Here is a 26,947-nt window from a genome sequence, read left to right on the forward strand (position 1 = left end):
AGCGAAGACACCCGGGGTGGTCCACCCCAACCGCACCCCCTTCCTCCGCCCATGCCCCTCAAATTTGACAGAAATCAGTGACAATATACTGTATATTCTGGCGTATAAGACTACTTTTTAATCCAGGAAAATCTTCTCAAAAGTCGGGGCTCGTCTTATACGCCGGGTGGAGAATCTGGGGTCAAGTATATCTCAAACTCTATATTTTAACAGGAAAAGTTGGGGGTCGTCTTATACACCCAGTCGTCTTATATGCCGGAAAATACGGTAGGTTAGCTGATATCACTGATAAAAAGAATCTGGGTTACAAAGGGTCTCTGTCAGAGTAGCCTGAATTAGCAAAACTGTAGGTCAATGTGTGTGGAAATAAACACACTTGCCATTTTGAACTGCATTTGGCATGGCTTTGCAAACTTTTATCAACGCAACCTCACCAAATCCAGAAAAATGAGATGGAAATTCTTTAAGCCCAAATAACTAAACAAAGACAACAAGGCACACTTCCAAACCAACCAAATAAAGGAGGGATGGGGAACCATTATGAGCTGAGAGCTGCATGCCAGCGGTGAACGGGGTCAGATACAAAAGTGGCCAAAGTAATGAATGCGAATTTAACCTTTGTACATTAGGCTTTTCTCTAGACATGCTCCTTTTTATCCTCCATCCGGGCAAGAAGTATTATTATTATTATTATTATTCTGCCTTTTCCCCAGAACCAGGACTCAAGGTGGCTCACAAAAATTAAAATAAATACAGATAAAACGTACGCAGATAAAACATGTAAAAAGTTATTGCTAAAAAGTAATAAATATAAAATAAAATAAAATAATTCCTTCCAGTAGCAGTAATAAATATATCTATGGAATTAAAGCAATGTAAAAAACAACAACAACCCATATCTACTAAAACACAGATAGTAAAACAAAAACAGCACAAGAGCCCTTCCTTCAAAGCTGTCAGTTCCCCAGAGTTTGCTGGAATTAAAAAAAAATGTTTGCAGGAGTACAACAAGGAGGGAGCCAGTCTAGTTTCTCTGTCTAGGGGGTTGCATATCAGAGTTCAAGGAGCCATAATCGTACACTTTCAGTTTTATACAAGTTTAACAGTTTTTATTATGATGTATTTATTCTCTCATATGCTACAAACGCTGTAAACAAACAGCTTCATGGCTGCTTGCATGTTGCATCTCTTGTTGGGAGCACAATCCAGAGGATATTTATCAATAAAACTTCACCAAGTTTCAATTCCAACTAATTTGGACATTTTCTGAATAAACATGGACTAAATGTATGAAATGCACCTTACCTAAATGGGTTTATTAATTCAGTTGCAAGACATTATTTTGAACACTAACCTCAGGCCTCCAGGGGGCAGAGTTAATCAAAGTTGCAGGATCTGTCTTATTATTGCTTCTTCTGTTAACTCTGCTATGAACCTATACAGAGAGAAAAACAAGAAAATAAGTCTGTGTGGCTGGCTACAACATGTCTCAGAGGTGGACAACTGGTGGTTTGTGGACCGCAAGCAAATCAAAACTTGTTCAAAACAAAAGATAAAAGAGTTGCTGAGGGCATTGGGGACTGCACAGACTGAAGAGTCTCCTGGTCTAACTGCTGAAGAAAATAGCTTGAATTTCCACTGGATAAAAGTGTGGCAGACAGAATAGATGGATGGTGTGTGCTTGTGTGGATGGATGGTGTGTGGTTTATGAGAAAGAAAATGGAGAAGAAAATTTATCTTAGCTGAAACAAGTCTGTTCCATCTTCTATGGGACAACACTGCAGATATTTGAAGATAACTATCATGTCTCCCCTTAATCTGTTATCCTAGCTTAAACATGACATGCTCTTTCGGTCATTTATTTTATGACTTGGTTTCCCAAAAGACCTCACCATCTAGGTTGTCAATGTCTTCCTGGAAATGTGTCACTCAGAAGTGGACACAGCAGCCAAGATCAATGTTCTTCAATCCTGGGTTCCCAGCAGTGCTGTCAAGTATCCCGTTTTCCCCGGGATTCTCCCTTATTTCAAGCAGTTTCCCGCTGCTCTCCCTTATTTTTTATTTCCCTTAAATTTCCCGTTTTTAATGGAAGCAGCTCCTGCCCTGCTGGCCAGGGACTGGGTGGGAAGACCTCGCCTACTTGGAGAGAAAAGCCTCAGCCCTCAAAGCAAGTGGGAGCTGTTTCCCATGCTTACAGGGGGGTGTATTCCTCCCCCTGCATCAGCCCCTATCCGTTGCCACTGAGCCCCTCAGCCGTCCAATAGGGTTAGCTGGCGGGCGGAGCCTGGCTGCCTCTGAGCAGCTGCTGCTTCCTGTCCTGTTTTGATGGGATCAGACAAGAAGACGATGGGGCTCCATCGCGTGGAGCACATGGCTGCCCTCCTCTTTGCTCCGCTCCGAGCCTGATCCCACTTGGAGTTTACATTGCTGCTCCGCCCACTTTTGCTTCTGGCTCCGCCCACCACTGACATGTGACTGTCCCCAGGATAGGTGAGACTGCTGATCCCTTATTTTCAAATCCGAAACTTGACAGCTATGGTTCCCAGATGTTGTTGGGACTGCAGCTCCCATCATTTCTGACAACTAGCTACACCATTGAGGATGATGAGAGTTGGGTTCCTAGGTTTTATTGGACTACAAGGCTGGACTACATTGGCTTAGACTACAAAATGAACGCTCCATATATCTTCCAGGGAAATCCTAGAGGTAAATCAAGCTGCCGAATCCTGTTTACTCTCCTCTAGCATGTACCCTTTGTCTCTAGAAATGAAAGCCTTTGGGCCAAATACAACCCAAGTGCTCCTTCTTCCAGTTACCTCCAGCACATTTTCTGACAGCTAAGGTGGCAAAAAGAGATCAAAGAACCATAGAACTGTAAAGCTGGAAGGGACTACGAGGGTCATCTACTCCAACTCCCTGCAATGCAGGAAAACTTTTGCCGAATGCGGGGCTTGAATAAAAAGCTTAAGGAATTGAATTATTCATTTTGCTATAAAGCCTGTCCCTACTAGAAAGCTAGGGGCAAGGAAATAAAAGTATGCCAAAAACCAGCTCTCGGCAGAACAGAATAAGAATTCATCCTACTAAAATTTATTAAGATTTCTCCACCCTTTTTAGACTTCACGTGATCACACAAACTGAGCCCATAGGCAGGTTTTGCTAATGCTCTTGAAAAGCAGCCAGGTGAGTCAGCAATGGCAGGGAGTTCCTACTGTAACTGGGGTGGAGTCGATAGGCAACCATAGAGAATGCCTCCCTTTTTGTTCCTGCTGCTAATACCTGATAATTATCTGTTATTATTAAAAGAGTGCCCTCTGCAACTGCAATTGCATCCAAGAGAGTAATTAGCATAGCTGGTGTCTAAGGAGTGCTGGGCATAAACTGTTTGGAATAAAAACAATGCATAATTTTAGCCACACCTTTGTGTAAAAATTCAGGATCCAGTTGTTATCTATTAACATAGACTATAAACACTTACAGAGACTGTACACTGATGAAACTTGATGAAAATTTTTGCAAGCCTATTTCTTTTCAATAACCTGAGACTTGAATTCCTTTGCTTTTAAATCTGGAGCACTTACTATGATTTATGAGTTCTCCTTACCAGATTTTCTGGTTTCTGAGGCAGATAAAACTGCAGGCTTGGATCCACTATGGGGCTGTCCTGGGTCCTCAGAGCTTTAGCTAGTTCACTCCAGCTTCCATATCCTGTAAGGTAAAAGAGGAAAATGCAGAAATAAACTTTCAGGTTAAAAATACAACGGCAACTCAACCATTATGGAAGCACCAATAATTCCTATAGGCTAGGAATGGGGAACCTCTTCGCCTCAGGGTTAATTGCAACTGCACCATCCTCAGATTGCCTTTGCCTGGCTGGACTGTGTCCTTGAACAGTCATAACATCTCAAACGCTGCTGCTGCCTCCGCCGGCGGGTATAGAGCCACGCCGGGCAGAATCGACATTTTCGTGGTTTGCGGTGCTGCCTCGACCGGGTGTATAGAGAGGCCAGATGACAACGCCACTACTCACATTTGGGGCCTCGCCTCACCTGGCTCCAGAGCGAGGCCACCTGAAAAAGCTAATTGCTCCGCTTCCGAGTTTCCGACACCGCCTCCAAATGGCTGCAGAGCCAGGCCGCACCCGGCATTTGCAGGGTTGTCCAGACCAGCTGGAAAGCCAGGCCGGCCGCAAAGCCAGGCCGGCCACAAAAACCGAGTTTACCCTTGGTGGGTTTCAGACGCCATCTCCAGCAGCTGTAGAGCGAAGCCGCACCACAGCCATGCCGGCCGGAGACGTCCCGTCTGCCATTTGCGGGGGGCGGCTGGACCGGCTGGAAAACCAAGCCACCCGCAAACACTGAGTTTGCTTTTTGTGGGAGGTGGCAGCTACAGAGCGAAGCCAGGCTGGCTGCAAATATGAATTCAAATATGTTTGAATTCAAAGTTGTAGAAACGCAGACAAAAACGGGAGTGGCAAACGGATAACACGCAGACTGAACTTCAACAAGATAAGGTGTAGGTAAGCATGTGCTTTCTCTTTCATTACTGTATCTTACTTTTCCATTTCACCAAATCAGCCACAGCAAGGCATGGCCGGGTCAGCTAGTATGTAATAAAGGAGGTTGCTCCCTATGAAAATTCAAGTCAGGGTAAATTAGTAAAGGCTTGTCCAGACAATTTCAAGTCGTCTGGTTGCCGCCCCCCCCCCTTGTAGCACTGCATGCAGATCACCTCTGACTCTGTAGGAATCACGCCATAGCCTGTTTTGCATGGAATGGGACACTATTTTTAGTCAGAAACCCCTACCCACCACTCCCCATACATTCCAGATCAGAAAGAATACAGCCTTTATTTATAACGGTTAAAATAAAAATGTCCACAAAATATTGCTGCAGAGAGATGGTTCAGCGCTGCTAGTTTTAGAGCATTCTCCTTTTCTTTTTCAGGAGATATATAAATATCCTTACAAAAAGTAACAGTAAGAAGCGTTTTCCCGTAAGAATTGTAGGCATCAAATTTTACTTTCATTAACAACAATGATGCATCTATGTTCTATGGAGGGCCATATTTTCTGCCCCCCCCAACCAAACATTTCCAAGCAATATTAATCTGGCCTTATTTTTGCTGCATACATGAAATTTGTGGGGGCGGGCTCTTTAAAATCCACATTCACATGAAATACTAATATTTACACAACACACAAATAAATATTGGAGGCACCTGCCTCAGTAAAAATGCATTCTGGTTTCTATGAAGAAAGGAATCACAGGGAAGGAAGTTAGGCAAGCAGCACAGAATCCTATCACCTGCTGGCCAAAATAACCCACTTGTCCTCAGTCCCCACCCATTGGCTGAAAACAGCTCTGCTCGCTCTCATTGGCTGAGAACACAGCAGCGCCATGTTTTGCTTTGTACTAATGGCTTACTCTTCTTTTTTTTATATAAAAAAGGAAAGAGGCTGGGAAGGGAGATGTGTCCAGTTCCAGGCGCTGTGTGCTGCCCTGAGGTCCTGGGCCCTCTGCCAGTGGCCCAGCTGGCCCACCCCTGCCTCTGGCCATACACACACCAGCAGTGCTATATACAATTTCAGCCAAACAACTGCAGAGAACAGCACCAGATGAAGCAATTAATCCGTTGATGTGTTTGTCAGACACCTGGTGCCATGATTATCCGAATATTTATTTTTCCACCTGATCCTGTAATTAAAACTGGCTCCCTTCCCAGTATGTCCCTGTAGTCACCAACCTGGCACATTAAGAGAAGACAGAGCAGGGTTTGTGGAGCCTGATTAGATTTTATGGTGCAGCAATATCTAGGCCATGTTGCACTATACACAAGATTATGTTGCCAACATCCATCTCTCTCTTGCTCGCTCTTTTATTTCATGTATGCAAAAAAGTAAAAAAAATAAAAATCTCCCATCAGCAACTGGGTCCCAGAATTCCCCAATATAATAAAAAAGGGGAGTGGGGTAGCCAGCTAGTCGTTTTTAAATACATAAATCAAGCTAGATATAAAACCAGACCCACATGTTGCAGATTAGGTGGTTTGACTTGCATAAAATAAAGTTTAGTGAACTTTTATTGGTGTTTTGGCTTTATAAAAAGCCAACTGCACCATCAGTTTAAATTTGAGGATGAGGATAAAACCACTAAGTAGAGTCCCTGCATGCCTATGGGAAGTTTGCCTTTAATTCCAGCACGACCAGAAAACCTAACAAAAGCCTTCAGAAATAGAGAACTTTTCTTTTTTAAGAGTAAAAGTAAATTATTCTCTTTGATCATGACTTGATCCAAGTTTTTGCATTTCCAGGATCCAGTATTTGATGTCCTTAAGCCTCAGGGTGCCCCCTCTATGGGAAGTGTGGAGGGTGGCAATGCGAAACCTTTATGGTGGTGGCCCCCTGAAGCATTACAGTAAATTTTAGTAGTTTTAATAGTTTTAACAGTAGCACAGTTTTTAGGGTTTTATAATTAGCTTCTTCGTCCTGCTGATCATTTTCTGTGCTGTTAATTGGGGTTGTTATTTTAGATGTGGAAGCTTTTTGAGTAGAGCTTTAAATAATACAAGAGTGGGTTACTTATGCTCTTATGTGATCATCTTTATTTATTTTTCATGGTGTTTCCTATTTTGTATATTGTAAGTTGCCTAGGGGCTTTGGTGCAGGCGACACACTGTTATCAATAATCATAAATAATGGGTGATATCCAATGATAGTCATAGTGGATGCACTGAAAATAAAAATCAATTTCATATGTGAAAACACATCAGACCAATATCTGAGCATGTTCGACTCACACACTGAAACGATAAGTACAAATCTAATATGTAAGTTGAACTATAATCTTACATTATCCACAATGACTTTGTTAGGTAGGCTACTCACAGAGCTTTATAGTTGGGAAAGGGTTTAACCCTGGTCTTCCATGTTCAAAAGCAGCTGCAAGAGGAGACCAAGTGCTTCTTGGGAGGAAAGCAATGACAAACCTAGACAGCATCTTAAAAAGCAGAGACATTACCTTGCTGACAAAGGTCCGTATAGTTAAAGCTATGGTTTTCCCAGTAGTGATTATGGAAGTGAGAGCTGGACCATAAAGAAGGCTGATCACCAAAGAATTGATGCTTTTGAATTATGGTGCTGGAGGAGACTCTTGAGAGTCCCATGGACTGCAAGAAGATCAAACCTATCCATTCTTAAGGAAATCAGCCCTGGGTGCTCACTGGAAGGACAGATCCTGAAGCTGAGGCTCCAATACTTTGGCCAACTCATGAGAAGAGAAAATTCCCTAGAAAAGACCCCGGTGTTGGGAAAGATTGAGGGCACAAGGAGAAGGGGACGACAGAGGATGAGATGGTTGGACAGTGTTCTCAAAGCTACCAACATGAGTCTGACCAAACTGCGGGAGTCAGTGGAAGACAGGAGTGCCTGGCGTGCTCTGGTCCATGGGGTCACAAAGAGTCGGACACGACTAAACGACTAAACAACAACACCAGTCAGGTTAGCAGTAGAGTAGATGCAATCATGTTTAGTGCAGAATGCACAATCGTCTAACTCCCATAAGTCTACCGCTTTTAGAAAGTGATGCAGACTGCTTCTTGATTCCTAGAGGAATTCATCTTTCTTCACCTCAAAGGATGTGATTGGATTATTTTTACACATCCAAGCACTCGTTCCCATAGTTTAGTACACATAAAAAGTTAATGATGTCTGTAAACCAGCCTCACAGATAAATCCACAACAGTTTGTATTCCAAACACCTGACTGTACATACCTATATTAATAATTTGCAGCTTAAAAGTCTCCCAATGCTATTCTTTGGAACCATCCCTACAGATAGGAATGGAACCACTGAAAAGTACTGCTTCTCTGACAATCCCTAGAAGAATTGTCCAAGGCTCATGTGTAATACCAGCCATGGGCGGACAGATCTGTATCAGGACTGCAAAGCTGTCAGGGAGGGGTTTAACCATTGCCCCTGTGTTGTGACACACAAGCACACACATCATCCTGTCCCCTCAAAGCTCCTATTTGCCTGTGAACAGAACACAGTACATTCCAGGGAGTCCTGGTTTTAAGTTTGCAGGGTGACTGAAGGTGTCAAACAAGGCTATGCTTGTTGCAACCGGATATATTTTATATTGTGGAACGTTTCCACTGGATATCTGAAATAATCACCAGGGATTTATTTTTTTTGACCGGGGAGAGGTATTACTCCTACTGCAGCATTTTAAAGTGCTTTTTAACAATCCTGATTGTTATAGGGAATAGTGAGTATATTCATGGTTTTTATAATGAATTCTTTGAGTCACAAATATTTTCGCTGACAAAAACCATAATCAGAAAAGTACATCTAAATTAATTGCAATATGCTGCCTGAAAGTGTACTTTGGAGATGCACAAATAGATACTGCAACAGTCTTTGATGAAATCAGTATTGTTCATTAACCAGTAGTTAACTGCTTGACCTGTTCTTTCAAATCACTTGAAGCATTTGTACTCTGATTTCAATCTATGATTACACATTTCCTCAACAAAGTGTCAAGAGAGTGACAATTCATACAGCCTTTTCTAAAGAGTCTTATGACAATTTTGTTCTCAATCCCATTTGCCTGCCACTTACGTGGGGTGGTTGTTATCCCCACATGACACATTGGGCAAGGGAGAGTTACACTGCAGGGCTCTCATAAAAACCACTCCCTCAGCAGAAATTTCATTCCCCCCCCCCCCATGAAAAGTAAGACCTAGGTTAGAAAGAAGCTGAACTTCTTGTTTATCTTTCTATGGTGGCTGAGGGGTGTGTGTGTGTCATTCTTCTGCTACCCAGTTACAGCTTTTCTAAAGTCTTCAATTTCTCCATCGTTTCCTAAGGGCAGCTGTAATTTATTATCCTGCCAAGAAATGCTTTCTAGAGCAGCTAGGAAGTCCCACTTGCAAGACAATGGAATAGTCATCCTAGAAATGTACATCAGTGGCTGCCACAGATAAGCAGAGAGCATGTCTGGGTCCCATGGTCAGCATTCTTGATTCAAAACGTGTGCAGTGCCAAATTGTTGCTTATTTTTAAATCACTGTGTTTTTTTCCATCAGTGATAATGGAAAGGCTCTTATTTCAGGGATAGCCAAGGAACAACTACACATCAGAGGCAAGGTATAAAGCAGCCTGATAACTCGTACGCAGGGCCAAGTGATACCGTATTTTTCACTCCATAAGACACACTTTTTTCCTCCTAAAAAGTAAGGTGAAATATCTGTGCGTCTTATGGACCGAATGGTGGTCCCTGGAGCTGAATTGCCCAGGGGCCAAAAGAGGATCATGCTTTTTATTTTACAAAGAGAAAAAGGGGTGTTGAAAGGACCCCGCTCAGCAGCTGATCAGCAAGAGATCGGGAGAGAGATAAGAGTCCCCTCTGCCTTTCAGCCCCGCCCTCCTTTGTTAAATGTGCTGCAGAGGGAGGTTGTTTGTTTCCCCAGCGACATGTGACTGGCTGATTGGATTATCTGTCTGGAAACTGTAGAAAAGGCTCCCTTTCCTTTGGAAGCTGCAGAAATGTGAGTTGAACCCCATAAAAATGGGGCTTTTCCTCTTTGCTTTTCCCCCTTTGGAAAAGGAGCTGCAAAACTTTTAGCTGATCCTAAAAAAACAAACAGGGTTTTTCCCTTTGCAAAAAAAGCTGCAAAACTTTTAGCTGATCCTCAAAAAACCAGGGCTTTTCCCTTTGCAATAATGCTGCAAAACCTTTAGCTGATCCTCAAAAAACAGGGCTTTTAGAGGAGGAAAACCAGAAAAATGTTTTTTTTCCTTCGTTTCCTCCTCTAAAAATGAGGTGCGCCCTATGGTCCAGTGCGCCCTATGGAGCGAAAAATGCGGTACTTAGGAAACTGCCTTTAACTGAGTCAGAGCACTTGTCCATTTATACCTCGGTATTTGCACTGACTGGCAGTGGCTGTCCAGGTTCTCGGACAGGGAAGATTCCCAGCTCTACCTGGACTTGCCATGAATTGAACCTGGCACACCTTCTGCACGCAGAACAGATGCTCTGCCACTGAGCCACAGCCCTTTCCTACAATGATACTTACTACAGAGCTTTTTAAGGGGGCTGAATGTGGAGCAGAGAAGCATTCCACGGAGGAAATGCAATATCGAGCACCAACTGATATGGGGTATAACTATATATAACCAAAATTCTTCTGTTCCCCCTTTGAATGTCCGTCATGCTTTGGGGAAGCCGGTGGTGTAACATTCCTGACATATGTCTTGTCAGATATAATAGCTGAAGTGGAACTCTGACCAAGGCTATCGCTGGGTACATGGACAGAGGCCAGCGATCTGCAAATGATGTAGAAAAGGGGAGAGATTCCTAACAGCAGGTAAAGACTCACTGTGCAAGCCTGGATAATTGAAGGAGATGGCTGTGAAATCTGTAAAGCACAGCATTACCATAAAAAGTTATCAACCAACTGGAAGTAATTCATAACAAAACAAAACAAAAAACCCCCACACATTTTCCTTCCTAGCCGCAGTGTAGAAAACTGCCTAGCTACCCTCTCCCATTCTCAGCAGTCACCCCCTTCCTTTTACTCCTGTTTCTGGACTTCTTTACCAAACCAATATTCCTTGATATGTTCATACATTCTAGATTTTTTCATGTGAGCTGCTTAGAGTGTCTTTGGAAGGAAACGCAGGCAAAGAATTTGAGCATAAATACATACAAACACATATTAATGTAATGTTGCCTGTGTCTCCAGGCTGCGACACTTCCACAGCAATATACGACCCATGCCTTACTGACCCGTTTCTGGAGCCCTTTTCCTGCCACCCCTCTCAAGTTTCTCAGCCATTTTTATTTAAACATCATCACTTCTCTCTCTTTCTCTATAGACTTTTAAAGTCTGGAAGAGTCAAAAGGAAATGCAACACTGTGGCATAAATAAATGATCTCCAGGTCCTTCATTTCCCGTCATCTCCTCTTCTCAAGCGAGTAAGCGATCTGCCTTTGTTATAAGGGCACAGACAATGAACCAAGCACAGCCGTAAGATTTTCATGCCACACAGAGAGATGGTTAATAGAGAAGGCTGCAAAATAACCTCCCACCAATGTTAGCACCTGAAAAGTAATAGCTGAGTATGCAAGCCAGGACTTCTCTTTCATCGGCAGAAATAGGCCCCAGGGGGTTTCTTACGCAAAATCTACATATGCTGTCATCTCTCTTGCCTGCTGTTCACAAGGCTATTACAACTACGTACATCAATTCCTAATTTCAAGGCAGTGAATCTACAAGGGAGCTGGTTGCCCCAGTGGGTAGAAGAAGAAGAATTCAGCCAAGCCTCCCATGTCACTGATTCTAAAGAGGTGGTCCTGGGCAAACCAGTGTTGCTCTGCCTCAGTTTCTTGCCAGTAAAACAGGATGATCCAACTCTGGAAGAGACGTGTGAATTAATTAAACACAGGCAGGCAGGCAGGCCCTGCTTTGTAGATTTATGTGTCCTACAAACCTGAAGTTCTAAGATCTAAATGCCAAAGTCCACTATGGATCGTTTTGCAACAAAGCTACAATCTCAATAAATATAGAAGACGTAATATTTGGGCTCCATGGTGGCAATTATTATCATAACTCTTCACTTCTGAAACCAGCGACTGCAGTTGGTTTATTCAGGCACCAAACAGGGGCCTGGGGGAGGAAGGGAAAGTCCTCTCACCAGCCTGACTCAGGATGTCACCATTCTCTGCCTTCCCCATCAAGCCCCCAGATGCTTTTCAGTAGTGGGGTTACTTGTGAACAGCAGCCAAGTTCAGTTGCACCCTGTCCTGGGGCCCCCTAATGCCCCATGCCAAGCACCCTCCCCACCATTCCTGTGCCATGAACACTTTCCTGAAAATAAAGTGCTTAATGTACATTGAGAGATTTGCATTCATTACTTTATTCTACAGAAGAAGAAGAAGAGGAGGAGGAGGAGTTTGGATTTGATATCCCGCTTTTCACTACCCGAAGGAGTCTCAAAGCGGCTAACATTCTCCTTTCCCTTCCTCCCCCACAACAAACACTCTGTGAGGTGAATGGGGCTGAGAGACTTCAAAGAAGTGTGACTAGCCCAAGGTCACCCAGCAGCTGCATGTGGAGGAATTGTAGAGTTGGAAAGGACCATAGAATTGTAGAGTTGGAAAGGACCACAGAAATCTATTGCCCAACATGGGGTTCGAACCCACAACCCTGAGATTAAGAGTCTCGTGCTCTGGTCAGTGGTGTCAAGTATCCCGTTTTGGCCAGGATTCCCCCATTTTTAAACGCGTTTCCTGCTGCTGTCCCAGATGACTCAAAAACCCGTATATTCCCAGGTTGTCAAAGGACTGCTTTCTGCCCAGCTCACAAGTCACGCAGCGCTCAGGCCTGGTAAGGAAGCTTCTCCTTCCCCTCCCCCACTCCGCCGCCCGCGCGCGGGCTCGCGCCCGGACGCACCCCCGTCTCCCTTCCTTCCCCGTCTCCCCCATTCTTTCTCTGCTGTCACTAAGAGCCAGACTAGCTGCAGACAGGCAGCAGCCAGAGGGGGGGGGTAGGAGGAGGAGGAGGAGAGACTGGGAATGAGTTGGATGCAGACGCAGCCTCAGTGCGCAGATCTGCCCTGCCGGAGACAGACAGAGCGGAGAGGGGGCATGAGCTTCCCTCGGCCCTTGCGCCGATCCGTCAGCCTGAGTTCTGCGCGGACCCTGAGGCTCGTGGTGCTGGGACAGGGCGCCATGGGCAAAACAGGTACCATGGGAGGTCCTCTCCCGTGGGTGCGGGTGTCCTTAAGTACAGGGGGCAGGGAGGACGTTTTGCCACTCGAGCGCCGATCCTTCCCTCTCGGGGTGGGTAACCCGCGTCCCTTCCTTCTCCACGTGGAGGGCCGGCCGACAGTGCTCTCTTTCCAATCCGTAGAAATCGTCCCCTGCAGACTGCGCTCCCGCCATTAGTCCAAGCCTAGCGCCGAGAAGAAACTTTCCGGCTCGGATAAGATCTTCTTCCTTGGTCTCGGATCTACAAAAGGCGCTGGCTCTGAGACAAGCCCTCCTTTCCCCGCAAAACACCTTAAAAAATAATCTCCTCAACAATCCTGAAACTGAGCGCAAAAAGCAGGGAGAGTACCGCTGCCGCTCTCTCATCCTTCCCCTCTAGAAGTTAAGCTCCCCGCGTTCTAGCTGCTCCGCCCACTTTTGCTTCTGGCTCCGCCCACCACTGCCATGTGACTGTCATAGGTGAGGCTGCTGATCCTTATTTTTCAAATCCGAAAGTTGACAGCTATGGCTCTGGTATGTATCACACTTGCATCATTTGGCTGGGTGGTGTCCAGGTCCAGGAATTAAAGGGAAAGGCCAGCTGTTCATGGGATTGCACTCCCTCTGAAAAAGCAGGTGCATAGCTTGGGGGTGCTTTTTGAAACCACCTTATCACTGGAAGGGACACAGGTATTTGCCAGAGCCAACCAGGAGGGCTGCCTTTGTCTAACAAAGCTGCTCACTGTCCTTTCTAATGTCTTGGATGCCAAAATAACCCCAAGAGTTCCTATGGAAATAATGGAACAGATTTCCACAAAAAAGGCAGTGCAGAGGCCTCAGCTCAACAGCTGCTCCCTTGTTCCCTTCTCCTTTGTGCAACGCATGGCATTTGCCTACCAAGGCAACTAGATGTCATGATGTGTATGGCAAAATGAAAATACAGAGACACCACCTAATAAAGGGACAGAGTAGAAGGAGGTTTTCTTGAGGCAAGAAATGTTCACAGGATTCCCTCATTCACAATTTCAAGAACTATAATCTTGATTTCTTTATCTCTTTTTACAAAGTAGAATGTGGCTGCACAAAGTCCTCTGTGCCCATTAGTATTGGTTAGCAAGGAATGGAGGCTCTGACTGTGATGCAACAATGACATCACAACAGCACTGGCACATGTTCTTCACATACCCCACCAAACCAGTGCTGTCAAGTACAGTATCCCGTTTTCCCCGGGAATCTCCCTCATTTCAAGCAGTTTCCTGCTGCTATCCCTTATTTTTTATATCCCTTTAATTTCCCATTTTTTCAAAGGAAGCAGCTCCTCTCCCTCCCCCTGCTGGCCAGGGACTGGGAAGACCTCGCCTCCTTGCAGCCTCAAAGCAAGCGGGAGCCATTTCCCGCGCTTACAGGCGTCGTAGCCCATGGGCAGCGTTTCCAAAATACAGTAAGCCTACTGCACGCGTTCACACCAGTGCTGCCCACTTTTGCTTCTGGCTCCGCCCACCACTGCCATGTGACTGTCCCCGGGATAGGTGAGGCTGCTGATCCCTTATTTTCAAATCCGAAACTTGACAGCTATGCCCCAAACCTCCCAACTATTATACACCACACTCAACCCCTCATATCCTCACAGGTCCTTTAATCCCCCCCATATCCTCACAGCTCCTTCGATCATACCCATATCCTTAAAATTTCTCTGTTTTGTTCCAACCTCTGCTGCTTAAAATTACCATTTAAAAGACCTCCCTTCTCTTTTGCTCCCCTCCCCCCACTCTGACTTCATGCAAATTCAGGATTGTGATACAGCACTACAAATCTTCAAAAGGGTGCTGTGCGACAACAGCCTTTCATTTGTATGTATATAGGAAGATATTTAATTTACAAAACACATCTTGCAAAAATGACATCCAAAAACATCAAAAGGCTGCTTCAGGTACAATAATGCAGCTTTCTGTGTTCACCATTAATTTCTTCTTATGCAAATACCTGAGGAGGGCAAATGTTAATGTCATATGTTAACCTGGGGAACCTCATATACTAATTGACCCCCTGATAAGATGAGTTTTATTTTTACAATATTTTGCAGCTTATGAAATTAGGCAGGGTGAGGTTGTAATTCATGAAAATCCATTTTAAGATTACAATGGCCTAAATCGGGGGTCGGGAAGGCGCGGCTCCGGAGCCGCATGTGGCTCTTTTAGAGCTTTGCCGCGGCTCCGGGGCGGGGAAATGGTGGGGGGCGCTGCGCCTGTGGCCCGCCTGCGCCCCCCTGCCTGGCTTTTGGGATCGGCAGCAGGGCGCGGGGTGGAGAAAGCAGCCGGGATGCAGCTCTCTCCACCCCTGGCCCTGTGTGCCGATCCCAAAATGGGATCCGCGGCTGGGCGCAGGGTGGAGAGAGCTGCATCCCGGCTGCTTTCTCCACTCTGCGCCCTCGCGCCGATCTCAAAAGCAGGCTTTTGGGATCGGCAGCAGGGCGCGGGGTGGAGAAAGCAGCCGGGATGCAGCTCTCTCCACCCCTGGCCCTGTGTGCCGATCCCAAAATGGGATCCGCGGCTGGGCGCAGGGTGGAGAGAGCTGCATCCCGGCTGCTTTCTCCACTCTGCGCCCTCGCGCCGATCTCAAAAGCAGGCTTTTGGGATCGGCAGCAGGGCGCGGGGTGGAGAAAGCAGCCGGGATGCAGCTCTCTCCACCCCTGGCCCTGTGTGCCGATCCCAAAATGGGATCCGCGGCTGGGCGCAGGGTGGAGAGAGCTGCATCCCGGCTGCTTTCTCCACTCTGCGCCCTCGCGCCGATCTCAAAAGCAGGCTTTTGGGATCGGCAGCAGGGCGCGGGGTGGAGAAAGCAGCCGGGATGCAGCTCTCTCCACCCCTGGCCCTGTGTGCCGATCCCAAAATGGGATCCGCGGCTGGGCGCAGGGTGGAGAGAGCTGCATCCCGGCTGCTTTCTCCACTCTGCGCCCTCGCGCCGATCTCAAAAGCAGGCTTTTGGGATCGGCAGCAGGGCGCGGGGTGGAGAAAGCAGCCGGGATGCAGCTCTCTCCACCCCTGGCCCTGTGTGCCGATCCCAAAATGGGATCCGCGGCTGGGCGCAGGGTGGAGAGAGCTGCATCCCGGCTGCTTTCTCCACTCTGCGCCCTCGCGCCGATCTCAAAAGCAGGCTTTTGGGATCGGCGGCTGGGCGCGGGGTGGTGGAGAAAGCAGCCGGGATGCTGCTTTCTCCACCACCCCACGCCCTGTGCTCATCCCGCTTGCTTTGAAGGGAGCTGGGGACAGGGGTGAAAGCTCACCCCTCCTCCCCAGCTCCATTCAAAGCAAGCGGGGATGAGCCGTTGTGAAGGGGTGCATGGTGCCCCTTCAGAGCGGCTTATCCCCGTTTTTTTAAAGGGAGCCTGGGAGAACATCCATACACCCCCGTACACACACGCACACACCTTGACTTGATTCAACACACATACACACACCCTGAGTTTATTCAACACCCCCTTTATTTGATTCAAAACAAACACACACACACACACCCCTACATGCACACCTTGACTTCATTCAACACCCAGGAGAGCAAGCCCAAGCTTGCTCAGAATACGAGAGGGTTTTGTATTTGGGGCATCAAAAGCAGCAAAGCATACATGCATTTGGGACCATATGGGGTGCATCTCTCTCCCCTCATTAGAGAATAATAACTGGGACTAGCCATCAAAAGTCACAGATCAGACATGCTCATATTTTTCATTGATATAGCAGCTATAGCAGCTGACTGCACGATCCTGTATATATAGCATTAACATAAGAAACAATATATGCAGTGTTATATTTGTTTTAAATGTCGCAATGGTTTTGCGGCTCCCAGGTTTTTTTTCTCCCTTTGGAAATGGGTCCAAGTGGCTCTTTTTGTCTTAAAGGTTGCAGACCCCTGGCCTAAATAGAGTTTAACATAAAAAACAGAGAAGTGAACTGCATTAGTCAAGTTATTTAGTGTGAAGTAGTCATTCATTTCCATTAAGTATGTAGTCAAGTTCCTACTATAACTGTAATCTCCAGAACAACATAACCACAGGTTGACTGATATTGTGGCTTGCAGATGGTAGCCAAGATTACAAAGCTAAATTTATTTCCACTAGGTAGCAGAACTGGAGATGTCATGCCACGTTACAAACCATGCAACATAGACACCACAAACCAGATAAAATGTGTCCTCAAAAGATGGACATAGCATGCAGATTATATGTTATACAGAGTCAAATTTGGGTACAGAAGAATTTGCAGGAGTTCTCTTGTCTTCCTATACACCGGTCAGCAACAACAACCAAGCATTCCAGGACAATTCAGGAAAAGATAACTGCTGTCCTGCAGACAAACACTACAGCAATTACCTGGAAACATATGGCAGCCTCTCCATCAGCTCTTCTGGGAGACCAGCAGTTTTTGATCACTCCTTTCCTTGAATTCTTTCCATTCTAATTTGATGCTGCAATGCAGGCATTGTTGCACCAAATTTAAAGCATCAGATATTGGCATATTCTAGATTTATAGTCAGTCGCTTCACATGAACTGACCAGCCACCCAGACATTCCTTCCTGGTTTGTTGTTGCCCCTACAAAGTCATCTTGGTTGAGCAAGTGAAGCTATTAAGGAGATCTTGTTCAACTGGTTGGTTCAGATTTGCAAGGTGGGGGAAGGAGGCAGGCCAGAGTGAAGGCTGCGATGAACTGGCAGACACCTGGAGAACACAGATTATTTGAGCAGCTAAGGATATTCAGAGAGAATGTACAGTGTCAAAAAACATCCTGGAATTACAGGGAGTGTCCCATTCCAATATGTTTGCAGGTGAAATTATAAAAGGCCTTATTGAGGAAAACCATGCTTTATATAATGGATAAGTCATATCCTTTTATGTTGCAACTCTCAGCATGAAAGGCATACTGTACCTTTGATGGCTGAGCTGTCTACCTTCTTTAGCAGTTTCCTCTGTAGGTTGCAGTTCCACTGGGTGTGGAAACTGTCCTCATACACCTTTCTAGGCTACTCCCTATCCTACAGCACTGACTGACAGAAGACAGCCCCAATATGCATTGTTCACAGGGTTATTGCTTCTTTTAGGTTTTTCCTTCTGGGGCTTAGGCCTCCAAATTAACAGCACACGTGACAGTAGACCTGATGTACTGACTTTCCAAAAGGAAGGGGGAACAAATACATACAGCAGCAGCAAGACTTTGCTAATTCCATCTGCTAATTTTCAATAGAAACAAAGGTATCTATGTTGAACACATGCACATGTCTACAACCTAGGTAAAGGTAAACGGACCCCTGACCATTGGGTCCACTCACGAACGACTCTGGGGTTGCGGCGCTCATCTTGCTTGACTGGCCGAGGGAACCGGCGTACAGCTTCCGGGTCATGTGGCCAGCATGACTAAGCCGCTTCTGGCGAACCAGAGCAGGGCACAGAAACACCGTTTACCTTCCCGCCGGAGTGGTACCTATTTATCTACTTGCACTTTGACGTGCTTTCGAACTGCTAGGTTGGCAGGATCTGGGACTGAGCAACAGGAGCTCACCCCATCACGGTGATTCGAACCGCCCACCTTCCGATCGGCAAGCCCTAAGCTCTGTGGTTTAGACTACAGAACCACAGTACAATCTACTGCATAATGAAAAGAATGTGTTCAAATCTCAGTTCAAATTTTCTTAATCAGGTTTGGACAGAACATTCAACTGCGTAAGGCCAAAATAGCAATGAGATTCATTAAGCAGCAATCCATTTCTAGAAAAGGCATTCTATTATGCAATGTGCGCTGATTTGGAAGTCAGAGAATCAAACCTCATTTACGACTTCTTCTCTCTTAGTTTGGTTCTCAGCCAGTAACAGCTCAAGTTTTTCCAGTTTGATTACAGTTAAGTCTACAGAAGTACAGGACCAAGTTCCGCCCACTTGGGCTAGTTCAGTGCTGGCTCATCATATGGAAAAATGCAAATGTACTTCATTGACTTGCCCTCACTTCCAGCTTTCACTGGGAGGAAGAGGATGCTTCTAAGACTGGCAGGCAATACTTTAAGCTCTGTGCTCTACTGTGCCACACGTTCCTTATCTGTTTATACTTTAGATTGCTTCTCCTAGATTTTGACTCACTGCTTCACCCTAAATTTGAATGACCAATTGAAACTTTATGCAGAAATGTTTGGAACCGTTTACCCTTAGGCATTCTTCAGTAGGGAAACAGAGGCAGATAACAGGACCGGGGGGGGGGGGGAATCGGTAGGAATGGCTGCAGCTATTGAGTCTCCTGATTCAGCAGCAGATTTAAATGGACAGTGTTAATTAAGGATGTGGGAGAATTCCTCTGGAAATGGAAATTACTGCAATTTGCACGTTCATCCGAGGTCAGGAGCAGAAATCCTGCAAGCGAACACAAGCAGTATTCACTACAGTTGCTTCTTTAGTTGGCAACTGTTACATAAATACCGTAATAGTGTTGCTTTCCACATTTCCCTTCCACTGAAATGCACTGAAATTATGCAGTTTATTAAACTAGTTTTGGCTATAGTGGACAGTGAGACAGGTAACATAGGTTTTAGTGGAAGCCAAATTGTAGCAGGATGGAAACAGCACTGTTTGAGAAGAGGACAAGTCGGAAATCACAGCCTCCTTAAAATCTCTACTGTTAATCTCTAGATTTCAATAAATCCATTGTGAACAGAACAGGCAGCTACATCTCTCACTTAGCCATTAAAGTGTTGTCAGTCTCTCTCTTCACCTCCCCACCCCTCCTGAAGTCACACAAGTCACATTCAAGGTTTGACATATTGGCATCTGTCCTGTGGTCTGAAGTAACTAGCCTAAATAGCCTAGGGGTCCTGCTGTACTATAAGAGTGGCACTCTGTAAACAGATTAACAATATATCAAGAACAACCAGCCATACAATACATTCCCTTACACATACCTTTGATATCTAACCATCTGGACCCAGACCAACCTAGAGTGAAATTCTTTTTTCTTATTAAAAAAACAAACAAGAGGTACACATTCAGCAGCAAAAGGTCACACCTCCCTTCAGAGAAAGAAGACTGCAATATTTTCAGATATTACACAGAACACTACATTTATTGTTTGTACCCCCAATCTTTCCTATACATTCATTCCAGTCTTTTTTTTAAGCCACATGGATGCACACACAGTGGCCAGGTTTACATGCAATGCTAAACTGTGGTTTGTTGAGAACAAATCATGAGTTGCCATAGAGATGACCAAGCAAACCATGGCTTGTTTCATTAAAGCTTAGTTCATGGGTAGGCAAACTAAGGCACGGGGGTCGGATCCGGCCCAATCGCCTTCTAAATCTGGCCCACAGACGGTCCAGGAATCAGTGTGTTTTTACATGAGTAGAACGTGCTATTTTATTTAAAATGCACCTCTGGGTTACTTGTGGGGCCTGCCTGGTGTTTTTACATGAGTAGAATGTGTGCTTTTATTGAAAATGCATCTCTGGGTTATTTGGGGGGCATAGGAATTTGTTCATTTCCCCCCCCCCAATATAGTCCGGCCCCCCATAAGGTCTGAGGGACAGTGGACTGGCCCCCTGCTGAAAAAAACTGCTGACCCCCTGACTTAGTTTGTTGTCTGTCCTTCTGCCTGCTTCCCACTAACAGCTCAATATTCTGAATGCCTTTACAACATCTTAATACTGGCATCGTCCCCCTCACCATTGACTGACTGCACTGGTAAGGTACCGTAAGTTCTCCTCAGAACTCTTTGGCCGCTCTTGGCCATAGCCAAGTCACACAAGATTTGAACACAGCTCCCATTCAAGCAGCACTTCTTAGAATTTAAGGGCATTTGCAATACCTCAGAAGAAGCCCTGTTACTGCTACCTACTGTCTATATTTAATTTCATTACTACGTTTATATCCCACCTTTCCTCCAAGAAGCTCAAGGTGGCATGCAAACTTCTCTCCCTCACCATGTTATCAAATCAAATCAAACTTTATTCACATAGCCAACAGGCCATTGCGACTAAAAATACAGATAAAACAGATAAAAATACTGGAGAAAGACCAGTTAGGTACACAAATATATAAATATATAAATATACTGATAAATCATATGAAACCCCCAGGCTAAAAGGCCGTTTAAAATGGTGGCCTCGTTCGAGTTGTCTGTCAAATTGTGGCCCTTAGTCTCATTGCCCTCTCAATGAATCTGGCGACCTTCTCTGTTGTCTGGATGTTCTGGTCCGCTAACAAGTAAAACATTGCGGCCGCTGATGAGCGACCTGGGATAGGTTGATAGATACTGACTGGTCTAACGTCAGCCAATGGGTATCATGGCTGAGTGGGGATTTGAACTCTGGTTTCCCAGGTTCTAGTACAGCCTAATTATAATCAGATAAAGCAACGTTAAGAGTCAATGAGCTGCATAACGCTTTTGTTTCAGCACACTGGAGCAAAATGTTTTGTTTTGTTTTTTACTCCCTGCAAGATTCAGGTCTGCACTTTTTAACTTCCCCTCCCCACTGCTTTGGAGTGTGCATGAAGGGAATGGCTGAACAAGTGTCTGAGCCTGCAGACAAAGAGGAACAGGATCGGAGCCTATTTTCACAGCTCACACTCACATAATTATAAAATTATGAAAGGTGTGGAGAAAGTTGATATAGAAAAGTTTTACTCCCTCTTAACTAACACTAGAACTCATGGACATACAAGGAAGCCAAATGCTGAAAGTGTCAGGATAGAGTACTTCTTTCACGCCCACCAAATCCTCTGTAGTGCTTGAGCAACAAGTGATTTCTGTATCCCTCTGTCTCAACTTCTGGCTAGCACTTTGGACTTGCCTCCTCATTTGTGCCTTGGTCCTGCCTCCTGCCTTGCTCTTTGATTTTGACTACTCACTTAGCCCTATGGCCCCTGGTTCCTAAGTTGCCAGCTCACTTGTCCACTGTCCAAGCCTATGTTCACTGTACCACAGCCAGAAGTACGCTAGGCACACACCTAGCAACCAACCAACCCACTTTGCCAACAGACAACAATGTGAAAGAAAGAAACTAAGGAGCTGAGATTTCTCATTAACCCTTTATAGCCCACGGTCCACAGTCACCCCAGTTGAAAGAGAGCCAGTGTGGTGTAGTGGTTAAGAGTGGTAGACTCATAATCTGGGGAACCGGGTTCGTGTCTCTGCTCCTCCACATACAGCTGCTGGGTGACCTTGGGCTAGTCACACTTCTCTGAAGTCTCTCAGCCCCACTCACCTCACAGAGTGTTTGTTGTGGGGGACGAAGGGAAAGGAGAATGTTAGCCGCTTTGAGACTCCTTCGGGTAGTGAAAAGTGGGATATCAAATCCAAACTCCTCCTTCTCCTCCTCCTCCTCCTCCTCCTCCTCCTTCTTCTTCTTCTTCTTCTTCTTCTTCTTCTTCTTCTTCTTCAAAGACTCGTTTACACAGCCGTTCCCCCCCCCCTTTTTATAATGTGGTGATTATGATGAAGGTACTATTCCAGACTGAACTTCTCATGAGGATTTTGGCAGCAACTTTTCTTACTAATGGTCTGGCATGCGTAAATGGTCAAACCTACAGAACAGTTGGTCCCTCCACCCTCATTTGGTTTTATTGCAATTTTATAGGTTCCAAATTCTGGACTGAAAAGGCTGTTGGCCATGCCCAAACACATGATGTTGTGAGCAAGTCTGCTACATATTCACAGGACCCAGAAATGTTTTTTTTTCCCCCTTGGCACATTTGTGACCACTTCAAATATAATATTTCTAGTACATTTAATGGGTGGAATGTCCCTTACATGCACAAGCATTCTGCATTCCTATGGTAATAAAGGAAAATAAATAGCCTTCACTGTACTCTTTTCACTGCCTGCTTAAAACATTGATGTTAATTTGTCTTAATCTTTTTTCTGTTAATTTTAATTATCTTTTTAATTGTTTTTAACTCTTCTATTTATAATTTTATCACACCTTTTTTGGGGGGGTTGTAAGATGCTTTTAATTGTTTTTAATATTGTTTTTAAGGCTGTATCCTGCCCTGGGACCTTATGGTGAACAATGAGCAATAAACAAACAAATAAATTATACTAATTTTTATAAACTCCTTAGAGGTTTTACTATAAATCAAGCAGTGCATACATTCTGCTAAGTAAAAATGCAATAAATATTTATTCTTGCAATATGTTTCTCATGCCAAGCCATCTTCATTGTTGAAAACAAAACATACTTGAGGCTACAAAACATACCGGTACTTGAGGCTACAAAACCTGTATGTAGTGTGGATTTGTAAAATACTCCAGCTGTTTCCTTTTCTTGAAACAATTGATAGTGCTGAATTATCTGAGCTGAAACTGAAAATTCAGCTCTATCCTGGATTTTTATTTTATTTTTTAATTCACTGCTCAGGGCTAGTGATGCGTAGAACTAATACATTCATGTGTCTCAAATAGCATCAGACTTGCTGGTCAACATGCCAACAACAATAAGTCAACTCAAAGTAGACAAAGTTGGACACACTGCTTTTGGCATAAGATAAGATAAGAAGTCATTGGGACGTGGGTGGCAATGTGGTCTAAACCACAGAGCCTAGGGCTTGCCAATCAGAAGGTTGGTGGTTCAAATCCCCGCAATGGGGTGAGCTCCCGTTGCTCGGTCCCTGCTCCTGCCAACCTAGCAGTTCGAAAGCATGTCAAAGTGCAAGTAGATAAATAGGCACGGCTCCGGCGGGAAGGTAAACAGCGTTTCTGTGCGCTGCTCTGGTTCGCCAGAAGCGGCTTAGTCATGCTGACCACATGACCCGGAAGCTGTACGCCGGCTCCCTCAGCCAGTAAAGTGAGATGAGCGCTGCAACCCCAGAGTCGTCCGCAACTGGACCTAATGGTCAGGGGTCCCTTTACCTTTTAAGAAGTCATTATGCTCAGTGCTCTTCTTATAAAAGGTGATTTTGTGAAGTACCAAGTGTGTTGGCAAGTCAAGATGATCATGGGTCATTTGCTACTTGCTGTTTCAGACCTATCAATGCCTGTCTATGAAACTCGTCTTTCCTGCAACTCTGGACTACACAGAGCAAAAAGAGAATAGGTGTTTGCTGGAGACCTTTCACAAGAAAAGAGTAGCTGCTCCTCTTGCAAGTTTACCTTCAAGGCAGACTTTTGTTACAATTGCTCAACATATTCAATGCAAAAGGCAGCTTGCGTGTGGACCTTCTGCCTCTGCCAGGCTGTTGTGGTATTTGAACTGGAAAACTGCACCCACTAGGTCAGTTTGCTGGGCTGGTTGTGCAAACCGTAAGCACAATAAAGTTCCCAGAGGTTATTTCACTTTGGTATACACAGCTGCAAAATCACTACTTCTGTTTTCTTATTCATTGCCTGCCTTGTTATGCAAACAGATCACAGCAGACATAATCCAAACAAGCACTGAAGAATGGGGAAACGTAGAAGAAAAACACCATAAGTTGATAACATAGGCAAGTGTTTAATATGAATTATGTACAGATACTAAAGGGCAGATTTCTTTATAAAAGTGTACAGATACATTTGGAAATGAACATTGCAAATGTCATAATGGTACCATCATCCTTGTCCTGTCTCCAATGTCCAAAGAGAAAGATTTGCACTTTTCATTATTACTAAGAGCAGAAATAAATTGCAAATAATGACAATTATGAAGGATTTTAAAATGCAAAGCCAAACAGATACATTTGCAATTCTGACTGTGCTTTTGTTATTTTCTTTGGATCTACTGTGCTCAACTGCAAAGATTAAAGCCCCCTTTAAAAACTAGAGGTGTTCATTGGCTCACTGTGTAGCCCAAAGAGCAAGGTGAGCCAGGGTGATTTGAGTCATCATCTCACATTGCTGAGTTGGATTGTGCTGTTGACAAAGTGTCTCAAGGCATCTTAAAATGGATCAGAGACCCCCTAAGCTTCTGAGTTGTTCTCTGGTCTCAGCTTTTCCAAAAAGTTAAATGCATTACCCCCTTTCTTTTTCTGAGAAATTAAACCAGACTGACTGGAGAAGCTCACAAAGCTTGAGAGATTAGGGGTTGGAAATCCTTCCTTCAGATTTTTTTTTTTTTTAAGCTGGAAGACTTTTCTTTAAACAAACAAAGAATTGAAACGTTCTCTACATGAAAACCCCCAAATGCATCTGCCTGATTAATTAATCTACTTTGGGGCAGGGGGTGCTCCTTTACCTGCAAATTTCATCCACTTATGTGAAAAGGAAAAAAAAGTTGTCACCATTTTTAGATTCCCCATTATAGTGTGTGTAATACAGAGCTTTAGATTTAACAGATCAGATTCTCACTTTAATAACGAATCTGAATGAAATGACACAAGTAGATCCAAAACAGATCAGGCTGCTTCCAAATGCTGCAGGTACAAGGCAAATCTTTTAGTTAATTCAGACTTCCATTACAAACATACACAGCAGTGTGGGAGGCATTTCTCCACAGTACAATCCCAGCCACTGGAGCAGATTTGAGTATTCCAAAGGAGTGCAACAAACAGAACGTCGGTGGGTTAAAAAAAAAAATCATTATGGTAAAAAACTACTGTAGGGTTCTGGTTTTAGATTAGAATGTCTGGTACGAAAACTGGAAAAATGATATTTCTATGTCTTTTCATGTTATAAATACCCTAACGGTTCCTCCCTTGGTCTCCATCAAAGAAAATGAAAGGATTTTCCTTAATTAGAATGAAAATTGCATGGTGCTGCAACTGGGAAGGAGAAGCTATTATCTGGCCAGACAGATGCATGTCTAGCAAAGCAACAAGTAGCACACTTCTTTAAGAACTATTTCATATGTAATGTTTGCCTCCAATGAAATGTTTTAGGAACCATTTCTGTGGATGTATGCATATGAACAATGTCATGTCTACACTGGATTTTTCAAATTTTCTGCCTCTTTCTGCTTATAGTTCGTACTCTTTGTCACTGGCATCTTTAAGAGGATGTTGTGTGTATTTTTCCTTGTGGCTCACTTGTGTTGTCTCTTACAAGCACAAATCTTAAATGCCAAAAGATATCAAAAAATGAAGTGACATAGAGTCTGAACAACAAAACTTATCCACATATTCAAAGAGCTCCATTGTTTGGGCCTTTGTGGCACATCCCTAGGGATGTTGGAGAATTCCAGTGGAAATGGAAACAATGCTTATTCGTTCCATGTCCGGAATGGAACTGAATCCAGCAAGTACAGTACCAACTATTAGTCACTCTTGCTGTTCTTTTCAGTCCACAAACAAAATGTAACTCCCCACATTTCAATTGCATCTAGCACTTGGACCACTGCAATGTGTTCTACTTTGAAGGTGACTTGGAAATCAACTAATCCACAATATGGCTGCCAGATTGATGACTGGGAGTGGCTGCCAGGGCCATATAACACCAGTCCTAAAAATCAACATTGGCTCCCAGTATGTTTCCTAGCACAATTTAAAGTGTTAGTGTTGACCTTTAAAGTCCTAAACGGCTTCAGCCCTGTATACTTGAAGGAGCATCTCCAACCCATCATTAAGCCTGTACACTGAGGTCCAGCTCTGAGGCCTTGTAGTGGTTCCCTCATTGTGAGGGAACCAGGCAGAGGAGCAATGTTTCCCTCATTACAAGGAACCAGTCAGACGATCTTCTCGGTAGCCGCACCCACCCTGTGGAATGCGCTCCTGTCAGATGTCGAGGAAATAAACAACTATCTGACTTTTAGAAGTCATCTGAAGGCTGCCCTGTATATGGAAATTTTTAATGTTTGATGTTACCAGTATTATTAAAATGAATGGTCTTTGCACTAAAAGCAATATTGAAATGAATGGTGTTTGCACTAAAAGAAATGATGTGAGAGAAAATTACATCATTAATTGCATTAAATTTGTAACATAAATTAGGATAAATAGCAGTCAGTGAAATGAACAATGCAGTATTTGCTGGAAACAGAACTGCAGCAGAACAGAAGCAGTTCTAACTGTGATGATGGCAGGTTGTAACAGGAATCCCTGTCTTCTTACATCCTTACACATATTGCAGTCAACCTTTAAAGTTTTCCATGGTTAACATTTGTACCTTTGAAAAATGAGTTTTTCATTGTTTTCATTTCGTGTTGTATGACTGAAGGCTCATAAAGGCCAAGAAGCTGGTAAGTTCTGTAACTTTTTAAAATATACTTTCCAGACATCGTGGCTAATATTTGAGTAATTTCTCAACCACTGAAGT

At 44.4% G+C, this 26,947-nt stretch overlaps 1 protein-coding gene across 1 annotated transcript in view; it reads right to left on the reverse strand.

The window, feature by feature from the left end:
- The window catches only part of B4GALNT3 (beta-1,4-N-acetyl-galactosaminyltransferase 3), a 65,506-nt gene that overhangs the window by 20,312 nt on the left and 18,247 nt on the right, over positions 1–26,947 (reverse strand). Inside the window, exons 2-3 of the mRNA XM_033162266.1 lie at positions 3,605–3,708; positions 1,355–1,435 (exon numbers count right to left, since the gene is read on the reverse strand). Of these exons, the coding sequence (XP_033018157.1) occupies positions 1,355–1,435; positions 3,605–3,708 (185 nt within the window). The remainder of the gene's footprint in view (positions 1–1,354; positions 1,436–3,604; positions 3,709–26,947) is intronic.

This window comes from Lacerta agilis, chromosome 10 (assembly GCF_009819535.1).
Source record: "Lacerta agilis isolate rLacAgi1 chromosome 10, rLacAgi1.pri, whole genome shotgun sequence".
In the NCBI taxonomy this organism is placed as follows: Eukaryota; Metazoa; Chordata; class Lepidosauria; order Squamata; family Lacertidae; genus Lacerta; species Lacerta agilis.